This window comes from Montipora capricornis, chromosome 4 (genome assembly GCF_036669925.1).
Source record: "Montipora capricornis isolate CH-2021 chromosome 4, ASM3666992v2, whole genome shotgun sequence".
In the NCBI taxonomy this organism is placed as follows: domain Eukaryota; kingdom Metazoa; phylum Cnidaria; class Anthozoa; order Scleractinia; family Acroporidae; genus Montipora; species Montipora capricornis.
Window position 1 is genome coordinate 15,396,777 of NC_090886.1, and position 20,000 is coordinate 15,416,776.

General features: G+C 40.8%; 1 protein-coding gene across 1 annotated transcript in view; it reads left to right on the forward strand.

The window, feature by feature from the left end:
• Positions 1 to 20,000, forward strand: part of LOC138045650 (rabankyrin-5-like) — a 38,449-nt gene that overhangs the window by 17,514 nt on the left and 935 nt on the right. Inside the window, exons 10-25 of the mRNA XM_068892222.1 lie at positions 170 to 321; positions 1,578 to 1,743; positions 3,055 to 3,440; positions 4,527 to 4,757; positions 5,707 to 5,959; positions 6,574 to 6,742; positions 10,247 to 10,383; positions 11,600 to 11,738; positions 11,814 to 12,014; positions 12,702 to 12,878; positions 13,265 to 13,412; positions 14,194 to 14,284; positions 14,452 to 14,576; positions 15,343 to 15,489; positions 16,055 to 16,145; positions 19,189 to 20,000. The exon at positions 19,189 to 20,000 is cut by the window's right edge and continues 935 nt beyond it. Of these exons, the coding sequence (XP_068748323.1) occupies positions 170 to 321; positions 1,578 to 1,743; positions 3,055 to 3,440; positions 4,527 to 4,757; positions 5,707 to 5,959; positions 6,574 to 6,742; positions 10,247 to 10,383; positions 11,600 to 11,738; positions 11,814 to 12,014; positions 12,702 to 12,878; positions 13,265 to 13,412; positions 14,194 to 14,284; positions 14,452 to 14,576; positions 15,343 to 15,489; positions 16,055 to 16,145; positions 19,189 to 19,318 (2,743 nt within the window). The 3' untranslated portion in view covers positions 19,319 to 20,000. The remainder of the gene's footprint in view (positions 1 to 169; positions 322 to 1,577; positions 1,744 to 3,054; positions 3,441 to 4,526; positions 4,758 to 5,706; positions 5,960 to 6,573; positions 6,743 to 10,246; positions 10,384 to 11,599; positions 11,739 to 11,813; positions 12,015 to 12,701; positions 12,879 to 13,264; positions 13,413 to 14,193; positions 14,285 to 14,451; positions 14,577 to 15,342; positions 15,490 to 16,054; positions 16,146 to 19,188) is intronic.

Sequence of the window (20,000 nt, forward strand, 5' to 3'; positions counted from 1 at the left end):
TATCCACTACACCATGCACACTTTGCATTATTATCCAGTGGTCTTGGCTAAATTCAAAACTGGTCAATTTAGTTTTTTAATAAAAAATAACTTCATGTAATATTTACCATCATGATGGTACAGCTGTGTTTTAAATTGATTTTTAAAGAGACATTGCCATTGTTTTTAGACTAAATTTTGAACTGCGCACCAATGAAGGCCATGTTGCATTGTGGTTAGCTCTGTCATGTGACACAGCTGTTGATCCAATGGATGAAGACAGTTTGGCAGCAAGACTGTTGAAGCATGGGGCCAGTCCTGATGCTGTAAACAATATCACTGGTCAGTTCTCTCTTTTACTGTATCCCAGTTACATGTACCCCTCATGTATTTCATTTAAGTGCTGTAATGCATGTAATTTTAAGTTGTAGGTACGGCAGATTCGCAAGATGTTTTTTTAGTGTTTACAATGGTCAGCTGTACACATTCCCATGCACCTATAATGACTGATATAATACAGTAGAGAAATTAGTATTCTCCACCCTTCTGTAATTTGTTTTGGTTACAGAGTACTTTTAAGGTATAGTTCTATAAGGTTCTACCAGAAACCCATAAGGGTTGAAACGTGTCACAGTCCCTTGTGTGCTGGGAAACAAGCTTCCGAATATTCAATTTGCTAAGTACCATATTTGGAACAACAAGGGAGAAACATTCAACCAATCAGTTCGCAAGAACACTGTGGCGAAATACCACCAATATTCTCGCGGGAAATTAATTGGAGCGAAGGGTTTCCAAATATGGTACTTAGCACTGAATATTCGGAAGCTGTGAACGTGCGTTACACGTTTCAACCCTTATGGGTTTCTGGTTCTACTTGTCACTGCTTTTCTGTTGGGTCTCACCCTTGCTATCATGACATCAAAGAATTTTAAAGAGTTTAAGGAGTCACATTTACATTCTTCTGTGCTGATGTATGTTAACTTTATTGTGCCCAAAATCTGAACTAGAACATAGTATGTATATATTCGATCTCTTTTTACTCACTTTTTCTCATGGCGTATGGAAAGAAATTGCTACTTTACAACATTTATTGCACTTCTCACAGTGATCAGAAACAAGTGTAAATGGCTCAAGGGATTGCTTTTCTTGTCTGAGTTCATTAATTACTTTCAACAAAGCCAGAAAAAGTCTGTATTTTTTTCTCTTTGATTCTCAAATAGATTGAGTTGGTTCTTTCCCTTTGGGCAAGTGGTGTGAGAAAGTTGTTTGTCCAAGAATAACATCTACTTGTCCCGGATGACTGAGAGTATTGTTGTTTTCTCAAATGCTGATAATTAACGTAACATGCAGAGATTTCACTTGCACACAGCTATCAAAAAAATCATTTTATGTGACCTCACCAAGGCTGATGTACGGAACTTGTATTTCCACATTGACTTCAAATTGCGAAGTTCAACGTAAATGCTGACAATCACGTAGCAGTTGTCAAATAAGTCATCAAATTTTATTATGAGAAAGTTGAAGAAGCGGCAGTTTCAGTGTATTGTTGCAGTTTTTTTGTTGTTGTTGTTGTTCTGACTTTTTGGTTTTTACTGAAGGTGATTCCTTGCTGCATATGGCTGCTGCAAGTGGTCTGGAGGAAGCTGGTTTGTTTTTAGCATCACACGGAGCCCAGCCAAACCACACCAACAAACATGGCGAAATGCCACTTCATGTTGCTGCTAGAAAAGGGTTGGCCAAACTTGTCTCTGAACTTCTTAATAAGTAAGTACAGGATTAGTGAGTTTTTTTGTCATGTTCCTTAATTCCAAACGGGCACCAAAATTTATGGCTTTTTAAAAGTCATTATAAAATATACGGAAATTCCATATATTCTATAGGAAAATTCACCACCTGATGAGGGGAATTTAAGGTGGAATTCACGAGTCATGTGGTGAAATTTTCCTTGAATAGCATAGCATAGCCAGTTAATCGACCTCTTGACAAATGTTGCAATATTTTTTGATTGCACTCGCGTGATAAGACGGTCATGTTGGTGCTAAAACAATAGAAAATGTAGCTCAAATTTTGCATAATAGAGCGAGTTTCAATTGAGTGTTCAATTTGGCCAATCAAAAAGGACTGAGACAATCCAGCAAACCAATCAAAGCTCGAAGTAATTACCCCTAGCCGACACAGCGCGGGGAAATGTGCACGCGTGAGCCACGATTGGTTTTGGTTTCACTTCTGATTGGTTGAAAAAATGGCGCGATAACTTTGAACCAATCACTGAGTGAAGTAATCATAAACCAAAGTAATTATCTAATTACTTTCGACACTCAATTGAAAACCGCTCTAATAGAGTCAAATTCCCAAAAGACTTTTTCGCTATAATATAATTGTTCTTTCCACCAACATGGCCGCCGTGACTTCAGGTGCAATCAAAGAATTCAATGCGCTCTTAAAAACGCTATTTCACAAAGCTGTCTGGACTGTCAGGAGCACTGTCAGAAGCACTGTCAGGAGCACTGTCAGGAGCCAGCCAAAAAAAAAAACCAAAAAAACAAGGAAAATATTCTCTTTTCTCACTTCCGCCAGGTTTTTGCATTGTAAACAGAAAAAACTTGGTTTGAGAACATAGTTGTTTCCAATTTTCGCTTCCATTGCTATGTAAGGCCACGCGTTGCTCCGGTGCAGTGTATTCGGTCAGCCTCGTTTTTTAAGTCCCAATTCCACTTTCAATACCTCGTTTTGGAAGGTAATCAGATGGCGAGAATTTCCCTAGATATGCGAGTCTATCAAACATTCACCTTTACATTCACCTATTAATTACAGTGTATGGGGATAGAATACGCTCAAGTGACCAGATCCCCGTTGGCTTGATAGCTCAGTTGGTAGACCAAGTGCAGCGCCATCGCGCGGTGATGGGTTCGAATCCCGTTCACTGAGCATGAATTTTTTCTAGGCTTCTTTCAATATTGCGCAAGTTGCTTCATAACTGCGATGAACACTTCCACTGAGAATCTCTTTGAGAATGGCTTGACGCACTAGTTTCTCGTTGCATTATTAATTACTCCATACTGTTGTTGTTTTCAGTGGAGCAAATCCCAATGCACAGACAACAGAAACTGAAGGCATGAAGGTGAAATCTGTCGAAAGAGCTAAGGCCAGAGAAACAGCAAAGAAAGAAGCGAGACATAAGGCCATAGACATGTTTAACGAAATGCAAGCAATAAAGGCAGCAGAAAAAGCCAAGGAACTGGAGCAGAGGCAGAAGACGCATAAATTACCTTCAACTAAAACTGAGCCTAGATCAAGGGTATCGACGAGTAAAATGAATTCTTTTGAGGAAGACCTCGGTCATAGTGCGAATCCATTTGATGAGGATAACAGCAACCCATTCCTCGAGGACATCAGAGCGGCGTCGGCAGCAGCGTCTGCTTTGTCATTTGGAGGGAATCCTTTTGAGGACACACCAATGGGTGAGTACCACTCAGTACAGGCATTTTAAAAATAATATAATAGCTTTATTCATTCAATTCAATGAAAGTGAAGGATACCAGTGGTCATCCGTATCGAGGGTATCTGCCCGCAGCCGGCTGTAATTGATTGAGATTCGATTTTGATGAGGGAGGAAAACCAGAGTACCCAGAGAAAAATCCTCGCAGTCAGGTTGAGATCGACTGAAACTCAGCCCGCATACGTCCTTTAGTTGATCCCGGGACTCAGAGGTGGAAGGTGTGGTTAATAACCGCCAAGCTACGCTGACTCCCCCACCCTGAAATGGGTTTATCAACTGTGTTGATGTGGTAAATTGACCTCCTTAAAGAAGTCTCAAAGCTGATGTTTCGAGCATTAGGACTTCGTCAGAGCTTTAACGAAGGGCTAACAGTCTAAACGTCAACTTTCTAATTTCCTTACGGTGGTCCGCCATTACTCATGTTCCAAACTGACCGATTGGACCTCAGAGGGTTGGATCTAGGGAAAAGTGAAAACATGTATGCAGAGCACGAGTTTAAAAATTAGCCAGTATCAAACATACCATAATAGTCTTTGTTTGTCCCTCCAAAATTTTGCATAGGAATTGTTTTTTTTTCTCTTGGGACTTACGATGGTCCCAAGAGAAACTGGAAACCAATGCTTATGCAAACTTTTGGAGGGACAGACAAAGAGCATTATGGTATTTTTGATACTGGCTAATCTGAAAGCCCAAAACTCCTGTGCTGTATATTAATTCAGTCGCGTACACACGCGTTGCATTCTTAAACTAGTGAGACTTTGATGTCATTTTCTCCTCGATCCAGCTTAGAACTTAAAAGAACTTAAAGTTAGACTATTAAATAGGAAAATTCCAGTTGAAATAAACAAGTGTCTTTTTGAAATTAAGGCTTAAAACTTGGGCCTCTTGGTGTTTAGATAACATAGTTTTGAAATCCAAAGGAAAAAAAGATTTGATTTTTTTATCATAGTATACGTTTAAGTGGGAGATATTTCGTTTTTTAGACGATGATGATACACGTGAGAAAGTCTTTTGAAATTTGTTTTAATTCCACATGCTATCCTATCAGAGTCCAGCTCATTACCAGACCCTTCACCTCCTAGTCCACTGGAGATTTCTGAAACAGACGCTGTAGAGACACCAACAGAGGACACGATCAATAAACTGATCGATGACAACCAGTTGTATAAAGACCCTTACGTTACGGCTGTGATAACGGAATGTTATGGAAGAACACCATTACATATTGCTGTCACTGATAAACACGAAGATGTCGTAAATTGTTTTATAGATTTTCAAGGTAGGTCACTCTTTTGGCTTCTTTTTTTGTTTGTTTCTGGCCATGTCATCAGTCATTTCTAGCTCGGATTTGCATCACTTGTCATTTGTCTGAGCCTCGCAATACAAGCAACAGTACACAGGCAATTCGTCAGAATAGTCGAAATTTTTGAAAATTGCCTTTGGTCGAGACAAGAGACTTTTGATAAAATAAATGTCCTTTGAACACGAATTAGAAATCTCCACCGCCAAGGAACTGAAAATTAATATTCTCGTGTCATTAATCTTGCCCTCGCACCAGCAACATGATAGTTTCAACCGAGATGATACAGTCACCTTCCATAAAGTGAACATTAATCTAACCGGGTTTGGGTGTGAGCTTACTTTGTCGTCGCTAGTTTGGGTTTTTTTTTTACGTAAAAGAAATCAATGTTTTCCATTTCTTTCTAGTAATCCCATTTTATTGTATCTCTCAGTTTGTACGCGCGCTGTGATTGGGTAAATTTAATAGCGTGCCGTATTCTACAATAAATTTAAAATTTCGATAAAACATTCTCTAGCAAGTTTTTCATGTCGTTTCTGTTACATAAACTTGTAAAACTGTTTGAATCTTGCAAGCAACTATTTCAAACAGCCAAGAAGATTTAGTTTTTCGGATTTTGACGCGGCAATCTTTGTGGCAGTTGAACCTTCCGCTTGACTTGGACTAGTTTCCTTGCCCGCGCGCCGGATTAACCTCAGAGATATAATAAATATCTTACTAACCTCGTTTTCTAGGTCCGTTCTGTAAGTTACGGACCCTCGTTTTTTCCCCGTTGATTTATGGCGCCATAAATAATAATAATAATAATAATTATTATTATTATTATTATTATTATTATTATTATTATTATTATTATTATTATTTATGTACTCTATTCTGCGGAGATGTACTAATAGTTCTTAGTCCTTTTGCACTGAATACGTCTCAGGTAGTCTTGGGCGAGGCGGTCGTCTTCCTATTGTACCAGACTTTAACCTGTCAGATAGTGAAGATCAGACTCCCTTGGAGCTGGCTTTATGTACGGGGCAGATGTCTGTTGCTCGTAGGCTTATTGAAGCAGGAGCCAATGTAGAACTACAGACCGCAACAAACGGTCTCACATTATTACACAAAGCGGTGAGAAGAGGAGACAGTGCCAGTGCTTTGTTTCTGCTGGATCACGGAGCCGATATCAACAACAAGTATGTCGGTTTTAACTGTTGGGTTTTTGACTAGTGATTCGTGTAATAGTCGGAAAAAAACCTTGGTGAACTTAATGGCCTTCAAATTAGTGGGTCAGACGCGCTCTTCCACTACAAATCTACTGGGGACTCGTATGAACTATACTAGGTTTGGCTCAGTGTTATTCTCGTGTGGGATTTCTCGCGCAAAGAATGGTGAATATGAACGGGAAACATGTTATCCGACAAAGTTGAGGAATTGTTTTCATAACTCCCCATTTTATAATGAACTCGGCAAGGTAGTCTTAAAAAAATAAGGATTTGTAAGTTGCATGATCGTTTGATATTCAAGTTGTTGTATTTTCTTTTTCGTCCTCAGCACCCTTGTTCCCTAAACTTGGTTTATGGGCGCAGCTCACTCGATTTTTGTTTAATTCAGAGTAATGGCACCCCAACATTGACCCTAACTCGAGTAATCTTCGACGCCAGTTAGGAGCATTGGGGCTTAGTCTCCATGGCTGCCTGCGGGTCACCGCAGTTCTCTTTCACGAAGTGTATCATATGGATTGAAAAGCTAGTGTTATATAATTGTATAGATATATTGTTGTGTCCCTTTCTTTTTGTTTGCTCTTTAGGACCAAAGACAACAAAACTCCCCTGCAGTTAGCAATCCAGTGTCATCTGCAGCCAGTTGTGGACGCTCTTTGTCAGAAGGGAGCGGATTTAAACAACTGTGACGAGAAAAACAACTGTCCACTGTGGGTGGCTCTTAAGAGCGGACAACAAGACATCGCAGCTACTTTGGTAAGCCTCTTAGTGTTTGTTTTTTTCTCGTTATCACGGAATACAGTCGTGTGCTCAGTAGAGCGACTTTCGTATGACTTTGAAAAAGTGTTCGCCGTTTGTTTCACGGACAAATGTTTGGCAAGATTAAAACAAAACTTCTCCGTATTCCCTCCAAGGAAACTCCTAATATGGGCAGTAAACAGTTCGATTGCCCAATCACACTTCTGCGTTTCAAATGACGTCAATGCGAAATGTTGATCTCTTTCCAGAAAGCTCCATGAAGAGATGCAAAACCAATGAAAACTCGAGCTCGTTCGTTTTTGTTCGATAAGCCAATTAAATGTTTTGCATTTTTGTTTACGTTCTGTTTTTACGTTTATTTTTCAAGGTCGTTGGAAAGTCGCACTAACTTGGCCTTTTAATGTTACGTGGCCGTGAGTGAACTTGTATTAATAATAACAGCCTAAATGAAGAGGTAGCATTATTTCAATGGTGACTTGGGGATACTCGGAAAAATCCGAGTGCTGCCTTGCAGGAGTCGATCCTACGACCCGATTCCGACCGTCCGATTTATCGGAGGTCGAAGCGTTGGACTCCTGCAAATGAGTAATCGGATTTTTCCGGTGTTAGTTAACATGATGCGTTTATTGACTAAAAACTGATCAAGTCCCCCCAGTTTTTTTCTTTTCTTTAATAATTGTTATTTCTCTAGTTTGCTGTGTTCTTATTAGGCTTAATTAATTAAGAAGGAATCTTTTGAGAATGATTTCGGCGCTTTTGCGTTCAGAGCGTGTACATTCATAGCATCTGAAGAACCGCTTTGCTAAAGAAACACATCTGTTCTCGTTTGTTCGCCGAAGTTATGTCATTTAAGACAAGGTAAAAATCTGGATGGATGAACGTCTCTACATATTTCGTGCTGTACACCTCAGGGCGATAATGACCGTCATCCGCGCCGGCTTTCGCTCTGCGATCGTATGTGTACTGAGTTTCAGTTTAGTGATCTCAGTTTGACTCGAGGGTTTTTCTCCGTAGTCTATCCTCTTTTCTCCTTCATCAAAATCGACCCTCAGCCAATTTGGTCTGGCTAAGTTGTTGTGCTCCGATATCATACATGGGCCTATAGCAGCTGCCAGAATCGCCTTATATACTCATTCGTTCCTAGGGCCCGTACATTTTTTATGGGGTAGGGGGGGCTGGTGGAATTTGGAGGAGTGTAATTTGAAAATTGTATGACCCCCCCCCCTCCAATTTCCGATTTTTTTCTCCTGCCCCCCCTCCCCCTCATCAGAGTAATTTTTTGGAAGGCCCCCCCCCCTTGAATAAAAAATACATATGGTGTTAAAAGTTACTGCAGCATTAAAATTTCGTTTTGTTACATTTCACATAATTTATTGAAAGAAACCTGAAAGCTAGAAAGCTGCTTTTAACAAATCACTCAAAAGAATGAAAAGTCAATTTCTGCTCTTCTTGTTACAGCTCGTCCTGAGCGTGTTGTAGCTGGCCGCTCGTCTGCGTATTCCTCATCTGAGGCGATAAAAGCAAGAACGACATCATTTGAGTCGTCTTCAGAGTCAGGGGCATCACTCTTGTAGTCATCATCAGTTTCCTCTCCCTCATTGCTTTCATCACTGCTGTTTAGTTGACCTGATTCATCATAGTCCTGCCTCCCACTTCGGCTTGTCCAGTTCTGAGAGTATTCATTCGCAAAAAGTGTCCTATAATTGTCTTCACTTTGTCATTCTTGTTGCTCTTCTGATGCTGTTTTAATAGCCCATGATGTTTTAAGTATTTGTTCAATTCTGGAACACGGAGCTTTTTTAGCTTGGTGGCATCTTCACACAAATTAACCCAATGATAATCTTCATAGGACTTTTCTCTTGCCTCCCTACTTTCCCTTGCCCTTTCCTCCAGTCTCTTCTTTTTTTTGAACTCCATGACCTCAAGATGCTGGAGATAGTCAACCACAAACTTTGGTTGCACAATGAATTTGTCTCCAAATCTCACACCAAGATGCGAAAGGATGGTGAAAGCGACGAATCCTTTAAAAAGCGATTCACTGCTGAACGATCCAGGCAGTTTGATCTTTTGATGTCAGAGGAGGCCGCTTTTCAAAGGGCAGATGGTTGCTCGGAGAGGTTAGGAGAACTGCTACAACCAGAGTACCAGTTAAGACCAAGTGATGGACGGAGACTGAACTACGTTATAAAAGAACACAAAGAGGCTGTTGAGAAACTGAAAGGGCTGTTAAAAATTCTCAGTGATCATGACTCCATGCTCTTCCAGGCGAATGGCATTACCCTGAAGCATGACAAGAAATTCCACCATGACTTCAATGTGGAGCACATCGCTAGGATTGAAGCAAAGCTGCTAAATGTTTCAGGGGAATTAGAAAACCTCGAAAAAAAGAAGGAGACCTTCGACCAGATCTTCAAGGGCCTCACAGGAAACTATGCGTCAAAAAAAAGAAAATTAAAAGAAAACCGTAGGAAATCAAAGAGCAGAAAACGCAAACGGTTTGAAAACAACGTCCGACGCGTGTATCATATCTGCGTTGCAAATCTCCTTGCAAAAGAACTTCCCAGTTGTCTTCTTTATCTTCCCTCCCTGACAATCCCGGAAGCATGCATAAACGTTGAAGATGTAGCAGCAGTGTTGCTAACACGGGATGCAGCATTCATCGCTCACCTACTGCAATCAAACTACTTCAGCAAGGCGGCAGGAAGCAGGCTCATTACCAACCTTAAGCCAGAAGTAAGAAACAGGATGTATTGTTTCCGGCATCCTGAAGATTATAGCTCAAACGTCGGAGACACGAACAAAGATGAAGAAGAAAACGACGCCGAAGAAGAGGAAGAAGGGGAAGACAACGAAGAAGAACAGGAGGAAGAAGAAGAGGAAGATAGCGACGACGAGATCAAAGAGAACGTCTAAAATGATGAATTGGACACCTTGTAGTAGTTTCATGCCCCTCCTATTAAATTTCTCAGAGAAAGCCTTGGTAAAGAGGTCAGTTCCAATTACAGGACTCAAATTATTGGTCTTTGTTTAATATGCACTTGACAACAACATTTTTATGAATGAAAAGAAAGTTGTTACCATTCAAGACTGTTATTATGGTACGTTCACTGTTATTATAAAATATACAAAAAGCTGTTGAGAAGTTTTCTTGAATATCCTGGAAATGTTTTAGTATACTTGTTATAAATAAGAGGTCAATTTTTTCCTCAATTTGTAAAATCTCTTATCCTATTTTTAATCTAATTTTTTCGTCCAACCCCCCTTTTCCTTCATTTTTTTTCGGCTGGCCCCCCCTTTCAAGCCAATTTTTTTTTAGTGGCCCCCCCCCCCAAAACCCACCATCCTTGGCAATTCAGTCCCAATCTACAAGGAGAGGTGATTTCTATGACCTGTTTTTTCATCGGTGTTTTTCACAAGATGTACGCAACCCTAACTCTCTCAAGGCAACACCGTATTTTCCTCTGCACATGCGTATAATGGCGTTTTTGTACTGTCATGCAGGTTAAATATGGCTGCGACACCGATGCATGGAATGTGGGTCCTAATGGATGTACCCAATCCCTTCTCCATCGTGCCATCCAGGAGCGTGATGAACCACCAGCGTGTTTTCTGATTCGCAGTCGTTGTGACATCAGCAGGTAACGGTCCGAGTCTGCTCGTATGAATTTTTACTGAGTTTGTTCTGTCATGTCCTCCGAATGAACTCTGACTGTCTTATTACGGTGTGCTGACAAGTGGACACGCTGGTGAGAGTTGTTATCTCTTCTCTAGACTTTTTGAGTCCAAATGCAGCTTCTTGATTTACTCCGACTCGTAGGCTCTATTAGAAGTATTCGCAGTTAAATACACAAAACAAAAGAAAAGTAACAAAGCTAATTTCAAAGCAACTTTAAATTCAACTTTCCTTTTTCCGTCGAATCTGAGCATGGTCATGCGATTCAATCAAACGAAAGTTTGTATTGGACAAAGGGATTTAGTTTCTAAAGCGACTGTGGTGCTGTGTCGGTGGGGAAATGAAACGGAAATGGTTTTCAGCTGGGTTGATATGGTACAGTGACCACCGTAGAGAAATTTGGAAGCTTCTACCATATTAACCCAGTTAAAAGTTTGTCTTGGCCTCCCTTAGTATCCACCTCCTGATCGGCTCGAATAAGTGTACGAATCTAAAGATTTTTCTGCCTGCAGTCAAACCTCGTTCCGTTTAATGTTCTGCCGCTTCGTGGCCGACTGATTCTCTGGCACTGAAGGTTGGGTTTGCTTCAGTCTTTTGGTTTTTATGATTTTGAGCTTCAACATTATAGAGTGTTTTCACGTGACAATGGAAGGGTGGCCATGTTGGTGTCCCCAACTAATCCTCAGGGAATTGAGCTCTATTATCATGCAAACATTTTCTTTTGTCTCGGTGGAAAAAACAAGGTTACTGATCACTTGACTGAAAACAGAGTGTTTTCACGTGACGTCACGGCGGCCATGTTGGTGTTCCAAAGCAAAGGATTGGCGGCCATGATGGTGTACCAAACTAATCCTCCGGGAATTGGACTCTATTTTTATGCAAATAACTTCTTTTGTTTCAGTAATCCAATATGGCTGCTGGTCACGTGAGTGAAAACGCTCTATTGATAGCATTACATGCATGAATACATGAGGACGTTTACCCATCGCTTCTGAGATCTTTTCTTACTGACACTCTCTAGACTACTGGCAACCCCTCTGCTCAGTGCGCCTAGCGTGAATTAAAAAAAAAAGTGTTTTAAAACGCTTAGCTTGAGTTGAGCGTAGTATGTACGCTCAACAGACAAGCAGCCTTATAAGCAGCTCAGACTCTTTTTTTTTTTTTCAATTCATTTTTTCTAGTCCCAGACGGCCTGGTCCTGACGGCGAGGGAGGTGTAGAGGCTTGGGATGGAATGACCCCTCTTCATTTAGCCTGTGAAGCTGGTTTGGACAACGTGGTGCAAACTTTGGTGGAACATAAAGTGAACGTAAACTGCAAGGTTTGTTTTTGCGCAACTAAGAACAGTGATTAGCAAGTATTTTGTCTTATTATTGTTCCAAATCTCGTCATGCAGGATTCAGAGAGTCGCAGTCCAATACATATCGCCATTACCAGCAAACATCCCATCGTCATCAGGCTCTTGCTCAGTCACCCGGAACTAAATATGAATGTGACGGACCGCTCAGGACAGACGCCATTCGCGGTTGCCTTGAGGACACGTGATCACGAGGCTGCAGCAGCGATCTTGTCACGTGAACCAGGCGCTGCTGAACAGGTGACTGAAAAATGTTTGGAATCTGTGAAAAGATTTTCGGCAAGTTAGAATGTAGACCGATTAGAAACGATTGCATTTACATCATTAACCAATCTGAAAAAAATACATTCAGTCGACTTCTTATGCGAGAAAAAAATCTTTGGACAAAAGAACCTTTGACTCTTGTTTTGCGTCTCGTTTGAAATCCTTCACGGATATTAGGGTAAGGTCGTACCTCTTGCTGAACACTATATTTCATTTCCTGTATAGTGTCGTACTTCCTATTGTTTCCTGTGCCAAATCTATTGTTATATTTCTTCGTTCTATTGTTTTTTTGGCCAATCCTGGAGCCCGTTCAATGAGGTACGACACGATCCGGATCTTAACCCTTTCATTCTCGCGATCGAAACGTTCATTCTCCGAACTAGTGCCATAGAGTTCTTTGTTGGGTAGTCATGAGAATTTGGGTTTTTATCAACATCACACCTTTTAAACTGATAATATACTTTATTCTCGATACCTGTCTGACTGACACATCATTGAAATTGTGAGGAGAATTTACGTACCGACCACTCCTGGGAGTCAAAGGGCTAATCAAGCAAACTTAGTAAAGCGAAAACAATTTCAAGTCCAAGTTAATTTTCTCGGACAGCAAACTGTGCAGTTCTTTTTTTAACAAATTTTCTAAATTGCTGGTTTTATTTGCAGTTTGATTCAAAGGGTCGTAATTTCCTGCACTCAGCTATTCACAACGTTGATGTTGAGACCGTGTTGTTTCTTATCGGTGTGTCAGCCAATGTCAATTCTAGAATCCAGGACTCCTCTAACAGAACGCCGCTGCACTTGGCTGTCAACGCTGGCTCAGAGATTCTTGTTAGGCATTTGGTAGGTCATGTCACATGCCGAAGAAGTATTCAATGTTGATAAGACAGCGTGCGCACACAGACGTATTCAAATACGTCTGCATTGGCAAGTTAGACAAGACATTGTGTAGCGCAGATTAATCATCAAAAGTGGACTTGTAAGGCTCGTTTTGAATATGCTCGGAATTGTTCTGAAAACTGAGAACTGTGCAGATCACAAATCTAGGGCAAATATTGTATATTGCATCAATTCTGTCTTTACTATCGACCGTGAACTCGGTCTTGAGCAACGACGTGCGGAAAATGAAGCAAATAACGTAGTACCCCTTGCTTCCAAAAGCCCTCTGTCGAAATTTAGAGGAGAAGTGCACAAAGAATTTATCAACTGTTTGTGACTTTTCTCAACAGCTTTTAGCGGGTAGCAGAGTCAATGATGTGAACAAACATCGTCAAACCGCACTGCACATGGCCTCTGCCAACAATTCAGCCTCCATTATAAGCATACTGCTGGAAAATGGAGTAGAACCCGACGCTGCAGACGAAAAAGGAAATAACGGTATACAATGACCCTGTGCTACTCATTCCTTTGTTTACACTTTTTTCTTCATTGGCACAAGGCTTTCGTTTTCTAACCAGTCAGCCGAGAATAAAGTACTGAATATTGGGAGTGCGTTGCACATTGTTTTTGTTTTGTGGTTTTGTGGCTACTGGTCACGCGTGACTGACACCGAATGCATTTAAATTTTTAACGCATGCTCAATAGGAAACTTGCAGGCCGCGAGCAGAATCTTCTTTCCTCTTCCTGACTTATCTATAGGAAGATCGAAAGAGACTCTGATATACGAGATAATCTCTTAGCAATGATACTGAGAAAAGTCGAAATTTTACAAAGAATGTACCCGATAATTAGCGCCTTTGCCACCCAAGAAAAGTGTTCATGGCTAATAACTGGCTCTTTAGTTATCTAAGGCTAAAATTGGAGATTTAACGAAGTTCAACAAGTTCTTTTACTTTTTGAAGTCAATTTTGAAACTTCGGACCATTTTGTACAATATATATGTATTTCTTGAAAATTGGTGATTTTTCCTTTAAACCTGCCCTAAGCTGTTAAAAGTCGGAACAGCCGGTGTTATCCACCAGCTAAATGGAAAGGCAGTAGGTAATTCGTGCAATGGGTCATAATGAAGTGAAATAAGAAAATCAAAGAAGAAGATATACATCTGCTCCTACGTAGGTTGCCCAATGTGGCCATGTCGGGAAGTCCCTAGCTTTTTGTTGTCTTTTGTCACTTGGTCTGTCATGTAAGATTTTTGTTCTGCTCCTTTCTCCCTTTGCAGCTTTGCACGTGGCAGTCCAGTGTGGTCACGTGGAAGCCGTCCGTGTTCTACTTACGGAATCATCTATAAATGCAGAGGCCTTCAATGCGCGGTAAGTACAGAACCAAATGGATTGTTGGAATTTTATCAGAAGATATCTCTGGTGGTGTATTCGTCATGTAAAGCCAAGGCTTACAGATGCAAATTTAAACTTTGAAGGAGTAAATAGCTTTCAGGTTTTCAATTCTTATTGCTATTATGCCTTTTTTGCTTCTAAAGAGGCCAGAATCCACTCCACATTCTGTCACAATATGCCAAGGACAATGCTGTGGCCATATTTGATTTATTTCGCCAATCCATGCCTGAATATCCACTCAATGCATTGGATGCAGACGAGAATACCGGTGAGTTGATTGGATATGTGACATATCTACACCAAGGAAATTCTACCAGAAATTATTTGTGACGTGGTATTAATTTTTTTGGACATAAATCATTGTGAACTCAGTCAAATTTAGTTTTGAAGCTATCTGGGGACTCTACACAGCGCTTTAGTACCAATCTCGTATCAGTAATACATCTTATTCCAAAATGGCCGCCATTTTAGTATTCTTTTGTTTCATTGCAAATTGGCCCTTTTGGCCTCGTTCAAGGTTAAATAGTTTTTTGAATTTTACCTTTGAAAGCCACGGCATAAGGGCCGGAAACAAAAGAATAACAAAATGGCGGCCATTTTGAAGTAAGGTGTATTGGACAGACGGGATGGTGGAGTAATGCCGGAGGGTGAAAGGCAGTGCAATTGGTATGCTGGCCGACATATTTAGACACTGATTGCATCATCCTCCCCCCAGGTTCTCGGACGCCCTTTGATTATGTCATAGGGCTATCATTTGGGTTGTATCATATAGCTGAAAGTGAATTGAAGAGAACAAAATTACGGCACCAAGCAGCATTCATTTTTCAAAGTGTTCACTCTGCATTTGTGGTCTTTATCATTGTTATTTCCTTTTGGAGGATTTTATTTTATTTTAATTCTACCAACTTGATACAATCACCTAAATACACGTCAAAGATCAAACACTTAGCTAACAACACCCTTTAGAAGATTGCTCGAGTTGAAATCTCTTTGCTCTTGTTTTGTTGTTTATGACCCTTTTGTCTTGTCCTTAGCTCTCTTTCTCGCGTACACGAATGGTGCGGCCAGATTGTGCCGAGAGCTTCTCAAAGCAGGTGGGAGCCTGAACACCATCAATAAACATGCAGTGTCTATATTCAACGCACAAGTACCCACGAAGAAGCTTCTATTTACCTTGCTTGGTAAGATACCCAGTTTTCGGTGGAGGTTTTTTTTTACCAGATTCTGGAAGCATGTACAAGTTTTTTCGCCTAAAAAGGAAACCATTTGAAGTGACCAGTTAGTAATAGGGAAAGCTCTACTCCCATTTCAATTTTCAGTGAACCAAATAATTTGACTAGCAAATTTCAGTCATTTAGAGTAAATCACGACTTATTTTTTTAGCCTTAATTTTTCATTCATCTTAGCGTTATAATGTTCTAATGCATGTCAACCATTTTAACATAAAAAAATTTTAGTTAAAAAAACCTCACTTTTTTCCCAGTCTTAATTGTTATTAGGCTCTTTTCCTAATATTGATAAGACTGCAAAAAATAAGGCTAAAATGACTGAAATTTCCCAGTCCAATTCAAGTTCTTTTGTTCACAAAGAAAATAAACTGGGGTTAGAGATTTCCCTACTACTGTACTCCGAATTTTATCTGTTTACTTAAGTAATGTACAGTCTGGATCGGATCGGAAATGTTCTACTTACAAGTTACAGTTTTGTTTTCCAGTTTATCCTCAAGATGGTGCGATTATTTTTCAGATATGCTTAGCGCTGAACCTCAGTGGATCGACGGACCCGTTTGCCACGAATGTGGTACAAAATTCTCTGTCACAACAAGAAAACATCACTGGTAAGCGTAGCTGCTGTTGTTAAGTTTCGAGTTTTAAGCTTATTTGCCACGATACAAAAGGACTTAAGAAACTACATGGTTATTTAAGAGAGGAAAGACAAAGTGGCGAGGATGCCTAAAAAGAAACCACGAAGCTTATAACTTTACACAAATTAGTGCTTTTAAAACACAACCGAGGCCGAATTTGTGTCAATCTGCAATTTGTTAACTCGTCAGCTTGGTTTGCTTGAGTTCTTAAATGAGAGAAAATCATGCTTTATCGCTAGCTTAACTTCAGTAGCAGTTATGTTTAAGTTATGGCCAAACTATCGAACAAAGTTGGATCCAACATGCTACGTTGTTCGATGTAAATGTCGAGGTAGTGGCAAAACACTATCCGACAATACTTGACGAAACTGATGTAATTTCAAGTTGGCGTTAACACTGTAACGAGATCCCCTCGTTGCGTCTGTGCTACTGGAGCTGTACGAGGACGAAAATGACCGATTCAAACGAGTCAAAACCAAGGAATGATTAAGAGAACGTGTAGAAAAGGGTATGTTTACTGCAAGCTACATCCGCATTTAGGCAACCAAGTTTCTCTCTTAATTGAAGGATTATTCCAAGTGAAGTATTATCGTTCATTTTGGACACTGAAAGCTTGATAGGGATCATGGGAAATGAACATATTTCTTTTAAAAGCCGAAGGCTTATGTCTCGACTCGCAGGACTCGAACCTGGGAACGTGTGATTAAGAACCCCACCACTTAACCACTAGACTAACACATCATTAACTGTGAGCATGTCATTTTTTATTAATGTCAATAATTTTTTCTTCCAAAAGTGCTGCTGTAAACGTGTATTAACACCCTCTAAGAAGCAAGCTTACACATTGAAAAATGTCGGTCACCAAACTGCAAGATAAAGCTAACCGTTTTAAAATTAATCTTCAGACTTAACCATTATGCAGGAATGATTTTATATATATACTAATTAGTTTTGGTAAATCATCGGCTCATCTTCTAGCCAATTGATCTTCCGTGGTTAAGTGGCTGAAAACAGTTCCATCAAAGTGGGTGCTCCGGGTTCAAATCCTGTCCAGGGGCTGCTTTTACCTTTTTCTTTTTATTTGCCACCACAAGTCCTGGGACATAGTAATCTAAATGGAGGATTATACTTCATTTAGAGCAAAACTGACAATGAAGGATAGCCCTTCATTTGAGAAAGAGATCGTGTGGCATTTAGGAGATGATGAGAATGAGCCCGGATCAATTTACAGACATTTTAAACGCTCTCCAAAGACAGCGATAATGATAAAGGGGACTAAAAGTGTTCGTCAGACGTGGCCTTGCTTCATACTCGCCGTTCAAGGTTTCTGGCTCTTCATCAAGAATCTTGACCTCCTCCTCCTCGTCGTTGGCCGCTATCTTTGCAACCTCGTTCCCAGGGTCTCCCACCAATGTGGCCTGGGTGCGATTCCTCGACTCGGCGTCATATGTGGGTTGAGTTTGTTGGTTCTCTATTCTGCACCGAGAGGTTTTCTCCGGGTACTCCGGTTTCCCCTCTCTTCAAAAATCAGCATTTGACTTGATTTGCGTTGATTGTTAATTTCAGTTTACAGTGTCCCCAATTAGTGCTCCAGCGCTAAATCGACTAGACACTTAAGTAAAGTCCCTTTCCTTTCCTTTCTTGTATTGTGGCATTAAAACCTCAAAGCTGCCTCCTTTAGAAGCCCTATTTTTTATTTATGCGCAAGGCACCGTGCTTGTGAATGGTTGGCGTATTTGTATTATTTGAGAGACATCTTGGTTCGAAGCGGAGCTTGTAGCCTGCGGGATCGTGCACAGATAAAAAGACATCCGAAACTTAACAGAAAGGATACCTTAGGTTAGAGTTGAATTTCATCAGAGCTGGATTCAACCTGCCATAATTGTTATTTTATCTAAAATATGGCCACCTAGCCGATATAGCTTCCGTCAGAAGGCTATAAACAGAATCCTCGATATGAAATAGAACACGTCCCATCCGTTCGAGATATTAGAGAGTTTAGTTAAGCGACATCGACGAAAACTTCACTCCAAAATGTAACTTGGCGTTGTCATAGGAATTTTGCACGTTGTGCAAAACGGTCGAAGTATCATATAACGGGATTGGTCTGTGAACGGTTTTAAAGTAAAGGTAGAAAATAAATGGTTCATTGCTTTATGCTCACGTTGTCGTCAAAGCCTTACGGGCTGTTTACAAGAGAGAACTCACCCCGGCGCGAGTTCCATACCGGTTGACAGCTTGATCTCGTATCGTGTTTACATGATGCCTGTGTGATTTCACATCGTATTGAAATGAAGATACACGCGCCATTGATTACGCAAGGATAGCGCTACCCGTTCCAGCCTACCGATAGGTCAAGTCCTTCCGAAACGATAGGTTGTTCTTCGTTTACATGATGTGTTGCGGGATTTAATTCGGAAATGAAATTCTCGCTCTAGTCCAGAGACTGGAGTGAACTTGCCCCGGTATCATGTAAACAGCCCCTTAAACTTGGTCCTTTCACTTTTTTTTGTTGAGTACGTCAAAGAAATTGTAGTGAAATGCGTGCTGCAGCACGATTACTTTTCCCTGTTGTAAGTAGTGATATTGGGGACCTTAAGCAACGACAACGGCGATGGTAACGAGAACGTCACAACTAGTGAGCAAAAACAATAGCTTTGCACGCCCTGCTCATTTCTTTGACGTCGTCTGCAAAACAACGTGAAATAGCCAACTTTGAGGTTTTATGAAGAACGTTAGCACTTGATATATGGAAAGAACTCAAGTGAGGCCATCGCTACTGTGTGCATGTGATAGATGAAGAGCCTTCACTAATCCACAGCATCAGGAGCTTCTTATGCAACACCCAAGGACAGAGAAAAATCTCTGACCCGGCTGGGAATCGAACCCACGACCTCCGGATTAGATCACCGTTGCTCTACCGACTGAGCTCTGGTTGAGGACCTCTACTTTGGTGTTGTTGTTTTTCTTTTTTTGGCACTGATCAATCTGCCTATCTTGATTTCTTATCTTTCAGCCGTCACTGTGGTCGTCTCCTGTGTGCAAAATGTTCAGCGAAACAGATTCCTATTATGAAATACGACTTGCACAAACCTGTTAGGGTTTGTGATGTCTGCTTTGAAATGTTGACTTCTGGATTGAGCTAGCATCTTTTGACCCGTCTGAACCGTGGCACACTTTTCATAACGGACACTGAAAAAGTACAATGGATGCATTCAATCTGCCGTGTAGCTCAGCTTCCCAGCCCGATTCTTGCTTTTCCCGGACTGCTGGTAGTCGACCTACCGTACTTTGTCACGCAATCGAGTAAAATGACCGAGGAAGGCTTGGGAAGCTTCTTTTTCCTCCTCTTCCAAAGCCTCCCTCGGTCATTTTACTCGTTTGCGAGACATAGTATTGCAAGTAAATGTATCTGCCAATCGCAGTGCACGCCGCATTAACTCGATTAATCGCCGCAGGTATATGCGAAAAAACCTTTAGCTGCCCTTGGATAAACGTCGCATTTAGTCTAATCAATAGGGCGTCAAGTCGAATTATTCTCAGGGAATGGAAGAAACAATGGACCATGACGTGAAACACAACAGAGCTGCGTCCTAAATGCTTCTAATGAAATTAGAGGTTGTAAAGAGCTGCGTCCTGACTGAGGTTGGTTGATACTACTCAATGAGCCAGCGTTTGTTCCTTTGTTCACTGATTACAACAGTGAACATTACAGGAGAAATACAGGGCAAGCCATACAGCACCGCATCACTCGAGTTGACACGGAAGTATTGCGAACACTGCATCATACACTTAGATAACTTCATGCGAACTTTCTCCGTTTTCCTG